This window comes from Lepisma saccharinum, chromosome 30 (genome assembly GCF_977018435.1).
Source record: "Lepisma saccharinum chromosome 30, izLepSacc3.1, whole genome shotgun sequence".
Taxonomy (NCBI): domain Eukaryota; kingdom Metazoa; phylum Arthropoda; class Insecta; order Zygentoma; family Lepismatidae; genus Lepisma; species Lepisma saccharinum.
In genome coordinates this window covers 17,743,266-17,764,232 of record NC_139258.1, presented here as the reverse complement: position 1 = coordinate 17,764,232, position 20,967 = coordinate 17,743,266, and the positions used below count along the sequence as shown (strand labels likewise).

The 20,967-nt window shown below is 37.8% G+C and overlaps 1 protein-coding gene across 1 annotated transcript; it reads left to right on the top strand.

The window, feature by feature from the left end:
- The first annotated feature begins 765 nt into the window (after positions 1 to 765).
- Positions 766 to 19,313, top strand: LOC145982067 (RING-box protein 1A-like). The gene is made up of 5 exons (XM_083115660.1): positions 766 to 1,027; positions 4,498 to 4,525; positions 6,622 to 6,743; positions 14,056 to 14,141; positions 18,989 to 19,313. The coding sequence occupies exons 1-5, from the start codon at positions 935 to 937 to the stop codon at positions 18,999 to 19,001; spliced, it is 342 nt and encodes a 113-aa protein (XP_082971786.1). The 5' UTR covers positions 766 to 934; the 3' UTR covers positions 19,002 to 19,313.
- The last annotated feature ends 1,654 nt before the right edge of the window (positions 19,314 to 20,967 follow it).

The following is a 20,967-nucleotide window of genomic DNA, read 5'->3' as shown; positions in this document are numbered from 1 at the left end:
TAGATTTCTAGTAGGAATGCTCAAGTTGATGCTGGACTGACTACCCATTTGCTAGTTTTCGCCTCACACGGTACTTGTTATACCGTACTTGTCGATAGTCTTTCGTTTCCATAATGGCGGCCGCGCGAGATGTAAACAACGTATCACTTCACACTTTTAAAATACGATAACTATCCAAACGAGAGGAATATCTCATCGCATTAAATGGTTTTAGGTAGAGAAGAACGGCGCTGATAAAATACGTACTTTACAACGTTTACTATACACGTATGGAAGAATATTTTAGCTTTTTCAATTGTAAACTTGCCTTTCGTGTTGTATGCACTCGGAAGCCACAGACAAAAAAAGGCTACTTTACAAACTCACAGAATATCTTCACATGGCCAAACTTTGCTCTGATTGGCTGTTCCACAGAATCTAGTCGAAGAAGTTAGTAGCAATTAGAACATGTCCTATTCCTCAAAACCAGTCAAGCAGTCAGCCAGGTGGCCATGATTGCTACCCAGAAAGTTAGTTCATCGCCAACTAACTAGAAATCCAGTTCCGTGTGATAGGTGCTTTAGAATGAAAATTTCTTTGGGCATGCACAGTGAAATTTATTCATTTGGGTGGAGTTTTTGCCATATTTATTTTAGACTGAAACCTGAAGAAACATTTGAAAATTCACGACAGTTTTTAGTACGTTGATCATTATTCATCCGCCGGCTGATGTCACGGTTTACAGGGTTGTCAAATTGAAGGCTCCGGCCTCTCTCTCGGATTAAAGATGGCCGTGATCCCACTCTACTAATTCCAAGTTTTTGTACTGTAACTTTCGTGTCTGACAGAGCCAGTGGTTATATCGTTACAAGAAGCAGTGCAATCTTTATTACAACGTTTTGGCTACACTGCTGAGTTTTATGAAGAGGAGACCACAGATTCAAAAGCATTCAGCATGGCTTCCACAATGGATATAGACAATGATGAATCAGAATTGCCCACTTCAAGCAGTTCTAAAGGAGAGAAGAGAAGATTTGAAGTCAAGAAGGTAAGTTTAATCGTTTTAATAATAAATAAGAATTTATGTGATTGTTTTCTTTTGGCAAATAATTCTTACTATGACCACGGTTTCTCCTTTTGTTCTTAACATACTTTTCGTGTTCGTTGGTTGTCATCGAGCTGAAGTAAGCTTCTAACGTCAAGAGAATTAATACTTCGTTTTCTGTTCGAGAGAAGGGAACGTGAAATCGTGTAGATACATGTAAGCTGAGTTAATGTTAATTTTTATAAAAAGTGTTTCGATAATGTTCATTGGTACCACTTGGATCTCGTGAAAACCCCTATAACTAATTTATTTCGTCCTTTTTAACATTCCTACTTACGTATTCTGCATTGCGGAACATTCTTTAGGGTGGAATTATGCTGTTTTCACGAAAATAATAGCGGATAGCCCCAAAAACCATTCACGGATAGCCTCACAAACCATTCACGCATGCAAACACCAATCACGCCAAGGTAGGTTAGGTTAGGAATTCGCGCTAAAAAAGATTACACGATGAAAGAAAATACATTGACGAACTTCGATAATGCTATAGAAACTGATTTCGGTAAGTAGTTTCTTGTGTAACAATGAAGAAATCCGTTTTCACTAGAACGAAGTGTTACCATGTTCATTTTTATCAAAAAGTTTCGTTCCATTAACCCTTTTGGTGTGTGTGCAAATTAAGGGTAAATACCCATTTTACAACCTTCTTTAAATGTAATTACTCTATTAGATAGTACACTACAGACTTGCGTTTGTAAAAGTACAAAATATTATGATTTGCATTATGACATACCATCAGTGTTATCATTCCAAAAATTTTGCAAAGAATTACAAGAAAGGATTATTATTTTGTTCCATGTCATATAAACTTGTAGATATTCAATGCAGGATGTGGATTGATGCCAATAAACCATTAATGGGCTAGAATTTACAATATAGAGAAAGTCTCCAATTTCGTTAATTTTCGGTATACTAACTAATTTTGGCTTCCTAATCATGAATCTGTTGTAAAAAACCGGGGGTCACGTCTGGAAATTGTACAAAAGTTGTTCGTTAGCGCCAAAAGCCATCCACGGGTAGCCCCACAAACCATTGATGTTAGCCCTAAAAACCATCCACGGGTAGCCCCACGAACCATTGACGTTAGCCCCAAAAACCATCCACGGGTAGCCCCACAAACCATTCACACGAGGTTAGGTTAGGTTCCATTAGCACTCATTTCACCCCTAAATTAATCGAAAAAAATAGGGATCGTACTAGAATTGAACATCATAAATCATTTTCTTGTAAAACAACGGCGTAGTTGGACACAATGACAGGAGATTACATTTTTGTTCGTAAAACTATGCATATACACCTATATATATAAAAAAATTCAATCGGCTTTTTTTCAAATTTTCAGACGTGACCCCCGGTTTTTTTCAACAGATTCGTGATTAGGAGGTCAAAATTAGTTAGTATACCGAAAATTAACAAAATTGGAGACTTTCTCTATATTGTACATTCACTCCCATTAATGTAAATACGAGTAGTTACCAAGAAGTGAAATATAATGTCTTGACTATTTTCACCAGGTGGTGAAAGTAGGATATGGGACTATTTTCACAAGGTGGTAAGAATAGGATATGTAGCTACTTTTGCCAGATTGTACTAGATACCTGAGAGTTATGAGTACCAGAAATCACATGATCAGGTGTTGGTAGTATTTATGGAAGTAATAATGCTAACAGTCCTCAACCTGACGTGCCTAACCTAACAACAAAAGCATTTAGGAATGAAATACCCCTTCATACCTGCTTTTGCATTATTATCAGCAGTCCATAGAGAGGAACATGTTTCGGTATTTTTCCAACTCCATGGTGTGCAGGAACAAAAGTACTGGTCACCTGCATACTTGTCATGTGACCATATTAGTAGCACCAGTCCATATCAGAACGCCTTGCAGTATTTTTACAAATCCATGGCGTGTAGAAAAAATTATTCTTCCTACCCGAAAATAATTGCACACTGAAGTAAGCTTCACACATCAACAATTAAAGAATACACACATCCATGTAGCAGCGCAGGCCAGGTTGTAAATGATGCACATGCGCAGTTTAAAATAGCTCCACATGGTGAAGATAGTCACTCGGTGAAAATGAAAATGTACACCGACGTAAGCTTTATGAAACCCAAGGTCTAGTCACTTTGGAGGAGAAAAATCATTGTCAGTGCTGTGAACTAAAATAACATCAACTGAAGCAGAAGAGAGAAATTACCTCTGATCTTGGGGTGCCTAAAAATTATCACCTGACACCTGAATTTTCATATCCTGTTAAAAACTAATTCAAGTCCACTTATGAAAATTTCCATCAATTTTTTTTTTTAATATTTAGTACTAGTGTGCTGCATCGAGGCTTTTTTGCTCAATCGTCTAATAGTTTGCATGGATGACACTAGATGGCTTACGGAATGGGCAGTTTCTTTGCTCGAACGGTTAACACTCAAAACCCCATAGTTCACGTGTAACCATAATTTTTTTGTAGTATTGGCCCTTCAAACATGGATCTTGAAGTGTGATTGAAACTGAAGTGAACATAGTCATCTCCATGTTAAAATGTAATTTAAACTATCTTACGAATACATAGAAATATATGAAAATGAATAAATGATTATGGGCTGCAACTACCAGGATGAATTTTTACACATATATTTGTGCGATTATTGTCCCATTGAAATGATATTGGATATTCTGTATTTTCGAGCGAAAGTGGTTCAGTGCAGTACTCTATTGAGTACACATTATATGTGTGTTATTAATCAGAATAATAAAAATGCCATTATAAATTTTTGCACTGATGCTAGTCGAATTTTAAAACCTGCAGCAATAAGGTAGTCAGCCATATATTAGATTGTATTGCATAGTTATTTATGATACTGGTAGAGCTTTCTTAAGAAAGGCCTATGTATCTGTATCTTCGTAGCTTTCTTAGCCTGTATTTGCAACAAACCAAAAAAGAAAAGAAAAGCTGGCTACTGTCTATCCTGCTTATCTATGTCATGTGACTCTGCACTGAATGGGTTAAAAATTCAGGAAGATTGGGAGAGTCAAAATGTGATTGCTTTGTAGAATGATGCCAAATATCTTTTTGATGGTTTAAGTTCTTGCACCTTTGTTATAAGTACTGGCAACCAACCAGTAATCGTGGAAACTTTTAGTTTCACTATATTGCACAGGCAGCTTTTGGTGAATTTTCTCCAGATTTTAACCTTCCATGTACAGGTTAAATGAAGTTAGTAATAAGTTCTGTGTTATACAACATATAACAGTTGTTGGTTGAATTGTATCTTTTGCAAATATGCTGTATAAAGAAACAAACTAACATAGTACTAAGTGAGGTGAGTGTATAGTAAACTTGATACAGAATGGTTCAAAAGATATATACCTTTAAATTTATTTTCTGAGAGTTCAAATCTGTTTCTCTTTATTTCAGTGGAATGCCGTCGCTCTGTGGGCATGGGGTAAGTGAAGAAATGATTTAGTGTTTTACAATATTTAAATTTTGGTATGATTTAATAGATAATACATAGTGTTCTGTAGTATCCTCTAGGAATATTTTTGTATTGTGTATGGAGAATCGTAAAGTACAAATTTAGGTGTGCATTGCAATTTCTGGATTATGGTAGTACAAGAAATTCCGGCTGATGATGGATGCGTTCCTTAAGTCTTAACGAAACGAACAAATTCAATGAAGGTATCGGGGCTTGTGGACCGGTGAAACCAATTATTTTACTTGTGGAATGCTCTAGGTTAAAGAGCAGACACAGCATTTTGTTTATAGAAAGTTTCCACATGGCATCCAGTGGAAGGCATTCCCTTCTGGCAGAATAAACTCGACTACTGGCATTGTCTCATTTTAAGAACAGTTGAGGCACACTGATCTTGTGCATGTTGCTTCATATCTCTTAAAAGCTATGTCCCGAACTAGTGCATTTTGAAGCTCTCCTGCACACGCATTGCAAGTAGTAGGCGATTTTAACTGAACAAACCAGCCTACCAGTCTGTGTGTTTCGTGCGAGAACGAACTTCATGCATTGCACAAAAATTGACTTAAGGGACGCCATATTGAAGTTCACGACAGAATTTATGGAATGCCAAGTGACCTTAACTCATTTAACGCGTTAAACTAGTATGACTTTAGAATATGCCCTATGAAGGCTATGTCGGTGCAGCTGAAATGCAACTTTCCAGTTCTGTATGGATCATGATTTCAGCTATTGTAGCAAATGATGCGTACCACAATTTGTGATGGATGAGATGCTTTCACACTGAATGCTCCCTATGTTGGCATTTTGTTTTTCTGAAAATGCCTACTTATCTCCTGAAGTCTGGTACTTCTTCCTGTGTTTAGTCAGGAAGGGTGGGGGATATTGGATGAAGATTACAGTGTTGCAACAAAGTATTTTGGATTTGAACCTCTATGCAATGCACCTCCACTGGGGATCAAACACGTGACCACTTGGCTTACAAGGCCAGGAGGAGACATTTTTTTAAAAAATATTTTTCCTTGCCTACTAATAACTATTATTGTACTGACAAGGTAGCCCAGTTATGGAATTGCTTCTTGAGTGTTGCCATTCCATAAGTGCTGCATTGCTTTAAACAGGTATGGATATTTTAGTCCTTATATACAGTATATTTAACTTCTCTTATACAGTGAATGAGAATGGGGGATGAAAGAAAACCGAAACAAGTAATGGAAGCAAGGCCAGAAGGAAGGAGAGGAAGACCTCGGATAGAATGTAAACAATGCCTGTCAGTAGGGGTGTGCGGGATCCCGAAAAGTCGGGACCGGGATCAGGAAAAAAAATCCTGACTTTTCGGGATCCCGAACAGTCAGGAAATACCGAATGGTCATTTTAAGAAGTCATTAATTCTCGATGTTTTCTGCATTGTAAGTTTCTGGAACTTATCGGAAATTGTTAGTTTTTATTCCAGATGCAAAAACAATCACTTAAGGTGAAAATGACTTGTAGAATTCGAGATTTCCAGATGTTCGGTAATTTTCGAACATATCTTGTCCTGAAAATTTCCCAAGTTTGTCGGGAAATTGCAAATTTTTTCAGTCTCGAATGTCGGGATTCTGTCCCGACCCAAAAAATTCTGTCGTGCACACCCCTACCTGTCAGAGATGGTTACTAAATATGGAAGACACTATTGGAAATTAAGTGAGTGACACACGAGAAGAGGAGTTTTAGCAGATGGCTGAAGGACCCCGATGCCTAACAGCACGAAGGGGAAGAAGAAGTAAGTAAGAATATTGAAGTTTATAATAGCGATATTTTCTTTTCTTGTTAGAGGCCTGGTCTTAATTTTGTTTTAGTTAAGTGGTATATCCCCGTATTGCATGATGGTCAAATATTGCCCATGTGCTGAAGTATGCACAATATCAGAATAATCAGTAAGGCAATCAGTAAGTAGTGTAGAGCTTTTGTAGGACATTCCAGATAGCAAGAATGGTATGGATTAGTACAATTCCATGAAATGTTTTCTTGAAAAATTCTAATATGACCTTGAAGTAGTCAGTTCTATCATTTGCCCTTATTTGTTTTTTCAGATATTGTAGTAGACAACTGCGCCATCTGCCGAAACCATATTATGGACCTATGTATTGAGTGCCAAGCCAACCAGGCCTCGGTCACCAGTGAAGAATGTACAGTGGCATGGGGAGTGTGCAACGTGAGTTCATGTTCATTGTAATTTCGAAATAGTAATTCAGCATGACCCTACCAGCTGTGAAGTTCAGAAACTGTTGTCACTGGAAAGAAACCTTTTGTTTCTGCATACATTTTCCTTTACTAGTATGTAGAACCACATATTTATGGTATAAAAGATGGAAGTTTTCATTACAAGAACTGACCACAAAAGTGGAATATAATATGTGGCATTTTGGCATTTAAATGGTGAATAGAACCCTAAATTTGATTTAAAAACTACACTTATTACACAAAACATTTCCATTCTAATAGTACATTATTGTATTTGGTCTAGGAATTAATTCGTGCGGTTGTTACGCACACATTGAAGCTGTAGTTCAAACACAAAATACATAAATACCTTAAGAAAAATATTGTCCATCGTGAGCCACCACTTTCGCCCATCTGTCAGGCAAGTTACGGATTCCGTGGCGAAAGAAGTCCTCATCCTTTGAAGCGATCCAGTCAGAGACCCATTTTTCGATATCTTCTGAAGAAGTGAACCGCTGTCCAATCAAATAGTTATTCATACAATCGTCCGAAGGTTCAACGTCTGGTGAATACGGCAGGTGGGGTAAAACTTCCCATCCGATATTTTCTAAATAGGTTTTGACCGGTTTTGCGACATGTGGGCGAGCGTTATCATATTGAAAAATAAGTTTATCATGTCTGTTCTCCCATTCTGGTCGTTTTCTGGCCAGAGCTTGCTTCAAACGCATTAATTGTCGTCGATAACTTTCTCCATTAATAGTTTCACCCGGTTGCAGCAGCTCATAGTACACCACACCTTTCATATCCCACCATATGCACAGCATAACCTTTGCACAGTGAATATCTTGTTTCGGTTGTGATGGACCTGGTTCACCTGGCTTCACCCAGGCCTTTTTTCGTTTCGGGTTCTCATAATGGATCCACTTCTCATCGCCAGTAACAATGCAATGCAAAAACCCCTTTCTTTTCTGTCTTTGAAGCAGCAATTCGCAAATGGTTTTTCGTCTTTCAACGTCTCTGTCTTTCAATTCATGTGGAACCCAATGTGACATCTTTTGAATCATTCCCATGGCTTTGAGGCGTTTGGAAACTGTTGTTTGATCAACGCCTAATGCTTCTGCAAGTTCTTCCTGCATTTGACACGAATCCTGATCGAGCAATGCTCTCAATTCTTCGTCTTCAAATTTTTTTGGCTGTCCAGGTCGCTCTTGGTCTTCCAGGCCGAAATCACCACTTCTAAACCGTGCAAACCACTTCCGACACGTTCGCTCAGCTAGCGCATGGTCACCATACACCTCCACCAAAATACGATGACTTTCGGTAGCACTTTTCTGCATGTTAAAGTAATGAAGCAGAACACCCCGCAAAAACACTTTATCTAGCACGAACTGCGCCATGTTCAGTTGACTACAAAATGCTGTTGTTGACGCGTCAATCAACTGCCCTATACGACGAACGATGCGCGCTGACAGAAGTTTTCAACGCATGTGTGGCTACACGGAACTGTGGGACGATATGCTCGTTACGCCATCTCTTGTCCAGGCGAACAAATTAATTCCTAGACCAAATAGCTCTCAGAGTGTGCAACATGAATTTATTTTTAATAATTTTTTCCTGTATAAATAAGTCCATCCATTTTTGCTTCTTAAATATTTGCAGGAGAATTAGTTTTCCATGATTTGCATAACTCACAGGATAATTCAGACTTCAGAAAGTGTTGCGTCGGTAAACAAACATTAAATTTTGTGTTTGAGTTTATTTTACCATTTGCACTTGATTTTGCATCGTTTCGTGACAAGACATGGTAGGAAAATGCACCTCACACTTTAATGTGTTATTTCACATTTTGTGTCTCCTGCAAAAAATGTCATTAATGCAGCTTAAACACAGCAAGCTGTCATCTGTGAATAACCAGCACGTAATGTTCGAAATCCAACCACAAAATATTTTACTTCATGCAGCATGTTTGCTTGGATGATCAGTGATCATGAGTGGTAGTATTTCAACATGTTTTCATTAAATTAGACTGTCTTCGTATGCAAGAAGATGTTAGTAATAGTATTGAATCATATACAGGGTGTAATACAACCTAAAGGTTAAAAGATTAAAAATCAGTAATCAGTAACTTACGTGTGTGAGCATGAGATTTATCAAACTATGTTTCGAAGGTTAACTACCTCCTTCTTCAGGTTGAAACAATGTTTTCAGACACCTGACTTGGTGCCTTGTCGAGAAAGTGATGGTTGAGGATTTTGTTTAAAATCGTATAGGAAGGACACTTTCTAAAAAACAAAAAAGAATGTAAAATACACATACTAAAACCGTGCAAAACACTATAAAAACATAAGAACGTTCAAAGCTGATGACGGCGAACTGCCGATTGGTGCTCGGGGTAGGCAAATGCACGGTGTCAGCTCATACCTGGAGAAGGAAAATTCCCCCCCCCCAGTCTTTCCTCAACTGCGGCTTGAGTCACAAATCCAAGGTGAATTCAACTTCCACCTCGGCGGCTTTCCTAACCTCAGGGGTAACATGGAAGCCCATCTCGTCTCTACTTCCGGCTGCTTTTTCCCATTTTTTTAAAAAGTTTATCCAGCCGTCTTCCAAATTCCCATCATCCCTATTGAGTTTATTCCTATTATCCGCGCATATATAGGCTGCCTCATACACATTCCTGTCCAATTTATTGTTAATCTTCCTAATGACTTCTCTTTTGGTGATCTTATGGCGGTTAACTAATACGTGTTCAGATAATCCTGTCTTGGGTATACCCTCCTTTACATCTTTATCATGCTCGCCCCACCTAATTTGCATTCTCCTCCCGGTAGGTCCCACATATTCCTTTCCGCATTCACATACTATCCTGTACACTCCCTTTTGCTCTTCAGGGTTATTGCGCCTATCTCCCCTCCCTTTCTTATAAGACGTGAAGTGTTTTTCAATGCTCTGAGGTGCTCTCACCCCACATTTTATCCCGTATCCCCTTACGGATTTTTCAATTTTCTCGGAAACACCCTTAAAATATGGAATCCCGACAAAATACGTGTTCTTTTCACCGTTTCCTACCTCCGTTTTATCTTCATCTTTATCATTTTGCGATATTTCTTGTCTAACAATCTTTTTTGCTTTCCTAGCTACTTTTTCCATGTCGCGGATAGTATACCCATTCTTTATACCCACCTTCTTTATCCATTCTTTTTCTTTCTCTTTCGTCATTGCACAGTCTTTCGGCGCGAATGAAAATTAATACGGACACTCAGTTTAGTATCAAAAACTCCCTTATGGTCAAAGAAACCATTGAGAAACTTACCAAAGAAGAACGAGACGCAATCTGTAGTTTCGATGTTATTAATCTGTATCCCAGTGTCCCCCGGGACAAAGCCTTGGAATGCTTGTATAGATGGTTAATAGACCAAAATGTTGATATCTCGGTCGCCTGGGAATATGTCCGGTGGTTTTTTTCTCATTACGGGGTACAATTACTTCTACGTTAACGATAAAATCTTCCGACAAAAAGAAAGGTTGGCCATGGGTAACCCCATTTCCGGCCTCGTGGCCAACATCTTCATGCACAATGTCGAAAAAGCCGCCATGGAGCATGTTGGGCGGAGGGGTAAAATATTATGGGAGATACATCATAGGGAATGAAACCAAACTTGATAGCATTTTCAACAAATTGGGTAAGCAAGATCCCAGAATTGGTTTTACCAGAGAAGATCTAGCCAACAGAAAGATTCACTTTCTGGACTTGTACCTTACTAAAACCGAACAACAGATTGTAACCGGGGTCTTTCATAAACCGTTGGCTGGCGAGCTGTACCTCCATAAGAGATCCCAACATTCGAATAGAACTAAATTTGAACCCGGCCGGTTCAAATCCGGGAACTTTTCTAACGGTGGAAGCGGCCCCGGCACTTACCCAGCGTCGAATAAGATGGGTACCTGGGGGAAACCCTGGGGGTTAAAGGCGGTCAGGGGCGTGATGCTGATCACATCACCCCCACTCACGACCGGATCAAGAAAGTGTGGGGCGTTACCCCCACACCCCCTATACGCCTTAATGGCGTGGTGCTATGCACAGGGGAACACTTTACTTTTTTTACTTTTTTTACTAAATTAAATGTTTTTCTTAACTTTTTCATTCACGCCGAAAGACTGTGCAATGACAAAAAAGAGAAAAAAAAAGAAGAAGAATGGATAAAGAAGGTGGGTATAAAGAATGGGTATACTATCAGCGACATGGAAAAAGTAGCTAGGAAAGCAAAAAAGATTGTTAGACAAGAAATATCGCAAAATGATAAAGATGAAGATAAAACGGAGGTAGGAAACGGTGAAAAGAACACGTATTTTGTCGGGATTCCATATTTTAAGGGTGTTTCCGAGAAAATTGAAAAATCCGTAAGGGGATACGGGATAAAATGTGGGGTGAGAGCACCTCAGAGCATTGAAAAACACTTCACGTCTTATAAGAAAGGGAGGGGAGATAGGCGCAATAACCCTGAAGAGCAAAAGGGAGTGTACAGGATAGTATGTGAATGCGGAAAGGAATATGTGGGACCTACCGGGAGGAGTATGCAAATTAGGTGGGGCGAGCATGATAAAGATGTAAAGGAGGGTATACCCAAGACAGGATTATCTGAACACGTATTAGTTAACCGCCATAAGATCGCCAAAAGAGAAGTCATTAGGAAGATTAACAATAAATTGGACAGGAATGTGTATGAGGCAGCCTATATATGCGCGGATAATAGGAATAAACTCAATAGGGATGATGGGAATTTGGAAGACGGCTGGATAAACTTTTTTAAAAAATGGGAAAAAGCAGCCAGAAGTAGAGACGAGATGGGCTTCCATGTTACCCCTGAGGTTAGGAAAGCCGCCGAGGTGGAAGTTGAATTCACCTTGGATTTGTGACTCAAGCCGCAGTTGAGGAAAGACGGGGGGGATTTTCCTTCTCCAGGTATGAGCTGACACTGTGCATTTGCCTACCCCGAGCACCGATCGGCAGTTCGCAGTCATCAGCTTTGAACGTTCTTATGTTTTTATAGTGTGTTGTGCGGTTTTAGTATGTGTATTTTACATTCTTTTTTTTTTTTTTAGAAAGTGTCCTTCCTATACCATTTTAACCTAAATCCTCAACCATCACTTTCTCGATGAGGCACCAAGCCAGGTGTCTGAAAACATCGTTTCAACCTGAAGAAGGAGGTAGTATAACCTTCGAAACGTAGTTTGATAAATCTCATGCTCACACACGTAAGTTACTGATTTTTAATCTTTTAACCTTTAGTTTGTATTTAATTGTGAGCAATCAGCACATTATCAGTATGTATATACAGGGTGAGTCACCTAATATTACCAACGGAAATATTTCATGAACAACAATAAATATTGCAAAACTGCTTTTGCAGATATAAAGGTATGAGAGGGGCTCATGAAATTAGTGGACAATATGTTCAACTACGTAAGAAAGTACAATTTTCAACACAAACTTAGTTTTTTAAAATGGAAACCCCATTTTATTTTTAGCTCATTTGAAAGTACAGAAAAATTCATTAAGAATGGCATTTGTTACATTGTAATACGTCGAGTAGTTCTCGAGTAATTGTAATATGAAGTTGACGCTTGAAACAAACATTCTCACAAGCTGATGCGTGTGTCGTAACATGCACATCTCCCTTTTGATGCCATTCATGTATCATAACAAATATGTTACTCTTCTGCACACTATGCATTGTGCTTAGGAAAGTTGTTACATTTGAACAACTGCAGGTTCTGAGTTAACAAATATTTGTACATTAAAAAGTACAAATTTTAAACTTTCCACCATCAGTTACATACTTAAAGATTACTGCATTAACATCTTTCTAATTTTTAATTGGCATCCATTCATTTACGTGATAATTTTTAATACATCGGAACAATCATCATGCATGCATGGAACATGCATCATGGTTGTGCTTGTGTACATGTTTCTTGGGGCTGTCAAGATGAACCAGAAAATTGAGAATCCTGCCAAGTGTGAAATGAGTGTTGTGATTTGGTATCGCCCATAGTGATTATTATCTGTTTTACAAAATTAAAATTTGGGGGAGTACTTAAATAACAACAGGGGACTCCAGCAAATGGTAACTGCATTTCTCAGTGAACTGGCCGTAGAAGTATATGATGAGGGTATACAAAAACTTGTCCCCGGTACAATAAGTGCCTTGATGGCATGGCTGCCCAATGTAGAAAAAATAGCTCAACATATGTAAATAAGTGAAAATTTTTTGTTCAACAAACTCTTTTTTTTAGTTTTCTTTTTTTATTATGAAACTTGTACTACTTTCTGGTCGTTCCTTGTAGTGTAACTTGGTTTGACTGTGAAGGTTCATTCATTTGAATATTTTATATTTTATGAAGTGAATATCATATTTACAGTCAGCGTGTAAGAACAATTACTTGCTAAGACAGTGCAGGTTTGTACTTTTGCATTCATATATGGAGCATTCCAACATTATGTGTGTGACATTTTACACACACAATCTAAGGTTCTAGACAAGATTGAATCAAAGTATTCATGAGCTGATTTCATGGAATAATGAAGGACTTTATGGTTGTTGCTAACAAATGAAAGAAACTTGTGAGTAATGGCATAGGCTCAGTTTTGACTTCATTTGCCTGTGAAACATACAGGCTGCAGATGCTATTAACTTTTATTGGTGAAATGTGCAAATTTATGCATTCACAAACTTCTATAAATCTTCATGTAAATATAAACAATAATAATTTTCATATTAATTCATTTTATTAACATGGAGTAGGACCACTTTTCGTGGAATGGCCCAGATATGGATTAAAAACCCAATAAAGTGTTACAAATTTAGACAAAAATCTATCCCCCCCTAAAAAAAGCTAAAATAGAATTAGTCAGTGTGTGAAAAGTCTCTCTTTATTCTGAAAGTTTATTTTCCATGTTAGTGTAAAATAGTATATGATTTGACTGAATATTTTATAAAGTGAATTTAAAATTTTCTTTATACAGAGTCAAAAAATACATGCATATGTTAATCACCAATTAAGACAGTGCAGGATTGCTCTTGCTCATGTTTAGATAAAGTATGCAGATGTGTTATTTGGTGTGAAACTATGTTTGTTTTAGTAGTTTTCTCATGTTCATTGTGAAGATTTTCCACAATTCATAATTTTGATTAGTGTAAGGAGTTTTTGTGTTTGAATGGTTTGAATTTTGTGGTGATGTAATAATCTAAAGATGTAAATCAAATCACTTGCATAACTGATTATTTTTTCCCCTTTCCATTTAGCATGCTTTTCATTTCCACTGCATATCTCGATGGATAAAGACTCGACAGGTGTGCCCCCTGGACAACAGTGAATGGGAGTTTCAAAAGTAAGTATTGTGGAATAAGTTTGTAAGTATTGTATCTACAGTTTATGAAGTTGGGTCTGAAACATTGTGCAATGCATCCCGACTGGGATCAAACCCAGGACTCTTATTACCATGTCATGAGGGAGGACCTTGCTGCTGTGGTCATTAAAAGTAGGGTTGCGTAAATATAAGAAAACTGCCTACTGCAAGGTGTAAAGTGGGATGCATAAGTATTGTATAATTCTACTTGTTTCTTTTAGTAAAAAAAAGTATACAATCTACAGCTATTATGAAATTATGGTTAATGTGGTAGTATTAAATTTTGAGTGTAATTTGTCTTTTCACTGGTCACAATGTTGCTAATTTTTTTTAAGACCTTTTTCAATTTGTATTGCTTTTTCCATGTTGGAACTACCTGCAAAGGGCTCTGGTTGTATCGAAATGAGGTATACGCTAATGAGCTATCACGTTATGTCTGCAGTCCCATTGTCCTGGTCTCCACTGTTGTACTTGAGAGCGGTGTCTCACCCTGTGGTCGCTCCGAGCAATGCACGACAACCTCCCATGGCCTCTAGCATCAATGAGCCGCTGTCAACACACGGCTGGGTGACATGTCGTTTTTTGCCCATCATTGCACCACTTTTGATACGTGCTCACAACAGCCAATAAGCTGCGCAGTTTCAGAAATGCTTGCACCAAGGCACACCTGCCCAATATATATCATGCTACGAGTGGGTCACATGTTACTCTCTGCGCTCCAGTCATGCTAAATGTTCTTGGGTCGGGGTGGCATAATGTAATGGCTCATCGGTGTTTGTATCGAGTTAATACATGTGTGTATAATTAATAAACGCCATAACGAAAAACTGTTTTCTTATGCTTGTAATAACCGTAAACTACAGGAAAATAATTCTACAATTCAAGCAATGCGTACATACAAGAAAAACTATTAATACATATGCTCTGGTACCATTGTAAAATCTGTAAGGATGTTTATTATTACAAAAGCACAAACTATTTGTAGTCAAATGCATGAAGTTACACTAAGTTTCCATTTAAAACATATTGTCACAATTGTGTTAGCTGTGAGTAGATTGGAATCTAAAATTCCTGTTGCATCACTATGTACATCATAATATTTTGAAAAATGAGAGAATATAACGAAACAAGGAAAAAATTATAAAGCAATCAGTTATATCTGCCCATGAACATGCATTTAATTAAGCACAAGGCTCCTACAGGGTGTAAAAATTGACTTGTTACCAAAAGGAACAGTCATAATTCTCCAACCCAAGCTGATATTCAGTCCATTCAAAATTGAAATTACATAAATAATCATGTGCATAAGTCTATATCCAATAAGCAACCACAGACGCTCATCTGCTACACTTCCAGTTTGTCCATCAAATTGGTGTTTGAGATGTTGGTCCAGGTCCCATTTCACCCACCCCACACTTGGTGAAAAATGCTCTTTTGGTCTTCCAAGCCTTCTGCTGTCTTTCCTTGAAGGCCATAAGATGCCATATTTCCTCATCACCCTCTGCTGAAGTCTGAGAACTAAGGAATGTGCAAAATAAATTCCACAGTGTAGTGATGGTTTCCGTGAAGTCTGGAGCCAGTATCTACGGTGATGCAAAAAATATGTTTTATTGGGTTCCTTTATTGTACACCCTGTAATATTGCCTGCAGGCACTCTGTACACATGTAGTTTTTCACATGATTAAAATCTTATAATGCAGTGTGGCCCCAAAACTTTAACCAAAATTAATTTATTTATTTATTCTTTATGTACACACCATGTTATCTATTGCTCAACTGTGTTTTCTACATGTCGGCAACCATTTCCATACAATTTACAATCTTATTAACCATTGTTTCACACTGAACTGGTTATTATGTTGTGGTTTTTTTTTTAATCTCCTGGAATCTCTTGCGGTCAATTTTCAATGAAGGTCCATTGTTTCTTCCAGCACCATATCTGCAAAAATAATGTTCAATACCCCGGGTGTGTTCGTGTATAGCATGCTGCAGAATTCTTTGATCTTGTATGCAACAATCTGTAAAGAGTAAGAATTAATTGAAGGCAAATGTACACCATTAGGAAACAAATATATGCAAGTTGTCTGCCAATAAAATCCCCGTATGGTAGCAACAATTTTAGTTGCTTTTTTTTGTTTGACCCTTTATATGCAGGGTGTATCATAAGTAATAGTGCAAACTGACAGTTGAAAGTACACTATAATAGAAGCAAAAAAGTCTCAGTAAACATGAGTCCGCAAACAAGCAGTTTTCTAGATAATTGGGAATATGTAGTTACAAGCCACCACTGGCTTCATTGTTTGTAAACGTTGCTCTAGTTGGTGAAATGCTAATAATACAGTAAGAAAAGTCATTGGAGATCTCATTGCTTGCTTGCTTGCTTACTTACTTACTTACTTACTTACATTAACAAACGTTAGTATGTTACATGTTACAATTAAAGGAGGTGTTCAAGGTGTCATCCTTGAATCTGGATGCAATACTGTATGCAATTTTGCATTGAGTTTCAAATTATTTCGAACACCCCCGGTTCATTACTGAATTGGTCGCAAGGATGTACAATTCTCTGTACTGATTGTATCCATCCTGTTTGATTACAACGCCATCTCTCGGAAATGTTCTGTTTTGTAAGCAAAGAGCAAACATCGGAACACACAAGGAGTAAATCACTTGGTGTTTACAAAATGCAATCAGTGATGGCATCTAACCACACATTCACACACACTATTAGCATTTTACCAACTAGGACGACGTTTACAAACAATGAAGTCAGTGGCGGCTTGTAACCACACATTCGCAATTATCTCGAAAACAGCTAGTTAGCAGACCCATGTTTACTGAGACTTTTTGGCTTCTATTATCGTGTACTTTCAACTGTGTCAGTTTGTGCTATTGCTTATGATACACCCTGTATAATATATAATAATAATAATAATGGGTTTGCATATGAGCAGACGAATAGAAATCTAAAAGTTCATGTTGAAGCATCATTGTGAGTTCACTTAGCTACTTGACAGCAGTAGTGGAAGTCTCAGAGCCACAGAACTTATTATAAGACTTTCAAGGCTGAACATGTATCATCCAGCATGACAAGCATTGACCCTCACATGTCTATTGCATCATAGTGTTTAGTCCAAAGTATATGGTGTGACAGCCCTTCCAAGGGCCAAGGCCTGCCAAGTGGCTTTTCTCTGGGTGACGCATGATCAGCTCATTAAGAGTTCCATCACAGCTCTTTTCTGGCTTTTGAGACCGAGACAGCTACTGTCTCTCTCAGGTAATGTCTTCACTATGTTGGGTCCATACCAAAATTTTGGGAATTCAAACCTAGGATCACTTGTATCAAAGGCAGAAGCACAATTGGCTAAACTGGAGCTCATTTATTCTTTACTAGTGCATCCAAAAATGGCTCAGGATGTTCTCCAAAGCTTAGAGAAATGCTACATTGATAGAACTTATAATTTATATTAAAATGAGCCATAGGTGAGTGACTATAAAATGTTACAATATTTTGCACACAATGCAGAACATTTGTTTTTGCCCTTGAGTGATGTAGACTTATTCTTGATATGATGGGGAAGTAATTGTGTATTTTGAGTATAAAACTACCATGCGTTCATTTCGATCTTCAGCCAAGAGATCGGGAGAAGTGTGGCGGGCGGCGCTGACGGAGATGCCGACATTTGCGACCTTTAATGCCCGCTTATTTTTATGGACATATGCAGACATGTATATAAATATTGCAAAACGAGCACTAACCTGTGTTATAACACGCAAAAGTTCTTCCGTAATTCATCCAAGTTCTGCCCTTATATACACAAATAAATACGCTTTAGAAACGATGTTAAGAGCCACAGATAATGAAACATTTTAATCATAGTTTTGACCAGTAACGTCCTGCTTAAGAGTATATCCTTGAAAGAGTTTTGTGTCAATGGGGATCGTTTGGAGATTTCGAATGTGCAACACTGTATCAAGATTACCCTGCAGACGAAACCGTTAAAAGTCTATGGTGTTCGTGAGCTTCCTTGCAATCCGAAATCTGAGTTTTTTGTTCCTTCGCAACTAGATGAAGACAGAGCTGTGAATATAGTGGCGAGCAGATGTAAACCAAGAGCGTGTTAATTTCGTACTGTGGGCAAGAGTGTTATTGTTGGTTACTTGCCGTTACTTGTTTGTGTTATTGCAGTGTGTATGTGTGTTGTGTCAGTGAGACGATTGGAATGACAGTCGCAAGGTTCACGTTAGAACAAAGAATTTTTATGTATGACACTTACGTGAAAACAAACTCGTGTCGAGACATGTGTAGGCAATTTGTACAGAAATTCCCATGCGTTTCACCTCCACATAGAGATACGGTTAGACATCTTGTCCTTAAATTACGAGAAACTGGATCGTTAAATTTTAAAACACCTAAGCAAAAACGACTGATTCTAACCGAAGCAAAACTCGATGAAATTGGTGCAGCGTTAGAACGTTCTCCAAACAAACCTCTACGCCGTGTTTCACAGGAGATGGGCATGTCAAAATCATCAGCACATACTGCCACTAAGCTACTAAAATTAAAACCGTACTCTTATAACACAGGTTAGTGCTCGTTTTGCAATATTTATATAAATGTCTGCATATGTCCATAAAAATAAGCGGGCATTACAGGCCGCAAATGTCGGCATCTCCGCCACGCTTCTCTCGATCTCTCGGCTGAAGATCAAAATGAACACACGATGAGAATTTCTATCATGAACCACGTAACTTTTCCTGTTTTCGATGTATTGTTTTATTTTTCCACAATAAACATAAATGATTAATGAATATTTTTTTTATTTCAGGTATGGTCATTAAGGTCCTAATTGTGTGGTTGCGCAGAGTGTGGTGGATGATGTCGAATTTTACTTTGGAAATTCCGACTTTTTGTGCATAATATGGTAAATTATTTGAGTTTGTTCACACAATTTGTAACATATGCTCCAGGTGCTTTTTTTTCCATGCAGAAAACTGTACAGTTTATTAAGAACAATTTTTGGTGCAACTGAAGACAATGTGTGATATTCAATTCTGTCATTTTCGAAGAAGATTTTTGTATATTAGCGAGAACTATTTGTCACCCTTTCTGTATTTGAATAATTTAATGTGAATATAATTTGAGGAAGTTTATGTTTTTGCTTTTGTGAAATCTTTACCTGTGTACAACTTAATTTACAAAAAAAGAAAGTCATATTTTTGATAATTCTGCAATGTTCAAACCGTATTAAAATTTTTTACCCAGCCTCTAATGCAGTTGGAGTATGGTCATGAATGTGTGGAGCCATACTTCCACATCCCTCGTTATGTGCCTTCATGACATGGTGTAATGAGCATCAGAAACCTTTCCCTTTAAGTGCCATATTTACGCGTGTACAGGGTTTTCCAAAAGTCCTTCCCACATTTAAATTTACTGTAAATTTGGAGAGAACAGCAATTTCAGTATATAAAGTGTGTGCTACAAAGCATTCTTTAACCTTTTGGATCCCAAGCGACTCGATTGAGATACCCAAATGTAAGCCTCACGGTCCCAAGCTTCTCGATCGAGACGCTGTGTCAAGGTCGTAGTTTTTACGTTATAACTTTTCTATTTTTGGCTAGAATTTCGTTTTTTTTATATATATATATATTGTTCCTAACTCATGTATTTAACAGAATTTTTTTTTAGCATTTTTTTTTTGTTTTCATGAAAATGGAGGGGAAAAGGTACTTCTCTTTTGCATCTCTTTTCAAGGTCAAATTTTTGCCGACAAAGGAAGACTGGCTTTGTTGTTCTAAAGCAATGCTTTTCACTCCCTCCTGTTAACTGCATTCGAAGGAAGCTTGTTTATCAGTATCCGATGTCAAAATGTGTTCCTTACATGTCAGCGATCATTTCCATGTGCATGTCAACACTGTCATGTACTTTTTTCTAGGGGGGGAGGGTGGGGGAACCAAATTTCTTTTTCCGAAATTTTGGAATTTTGAGAGTTAGCCCCCTCCCCCCACCACATATATGCCGAATTTGCATAAATTTCATATAGTCTGAATCTCTGGTTCATTCCGCATACAACGGTATATCACTCATCTCTCTAGGGCAATTAGTCTCCGATCTACACTCATTTAATTGAAACTCTGCATTTTGCTCAAAATCGGCTCGGGACCGTGAGGCTTACTTGTGAAAATGGCCTTGGGACTCAAAAGGTTAACCCTTTATAGCCTGAATTTTTGTTATGGAACAAAATGGCAGTTTGAAACATTTATATGTATGAGTAAGACTTCCTTTGGCAGGATTGACAACAAAAAATCATCTGACATTGTAATAATACTAATTACAGTTAATGGGACGTGAAAGTCCCGACAGGCCATTAGCATGTTATGTATAAACAGAGAAATGATGTATCAGATGGTACTTAGTTATAAATTATATACTACCTTCAACACCTATGTGCAAAATATCTACACCCTGCCTGTTACACATTTTGGAAGATACTGCTTAGAAGACACATATAAATTATAAGACAAATGAGAAAGAAATAGTAAATAAGAAGTCATATCACTATATTTTTTTAGTAGTCAGCTCTTATTTTCCATCTTTCCCACTTTCTGGTGATCTTTTTAAAAAAATACTATGGCAGGGGAGGGGAGCTATGACCCCTGCCAACACCCCTCTTGGGCACAGGTCTACCTTGCATTCATCACTATTATCCTCAAATGGTGTGTCTACATCGGAGAGATTTTCTGTCAGTCACCTAATAATATCCTCATCGATCTTTGTGCCATAGCCCTACAACATTACTAAGAGCTG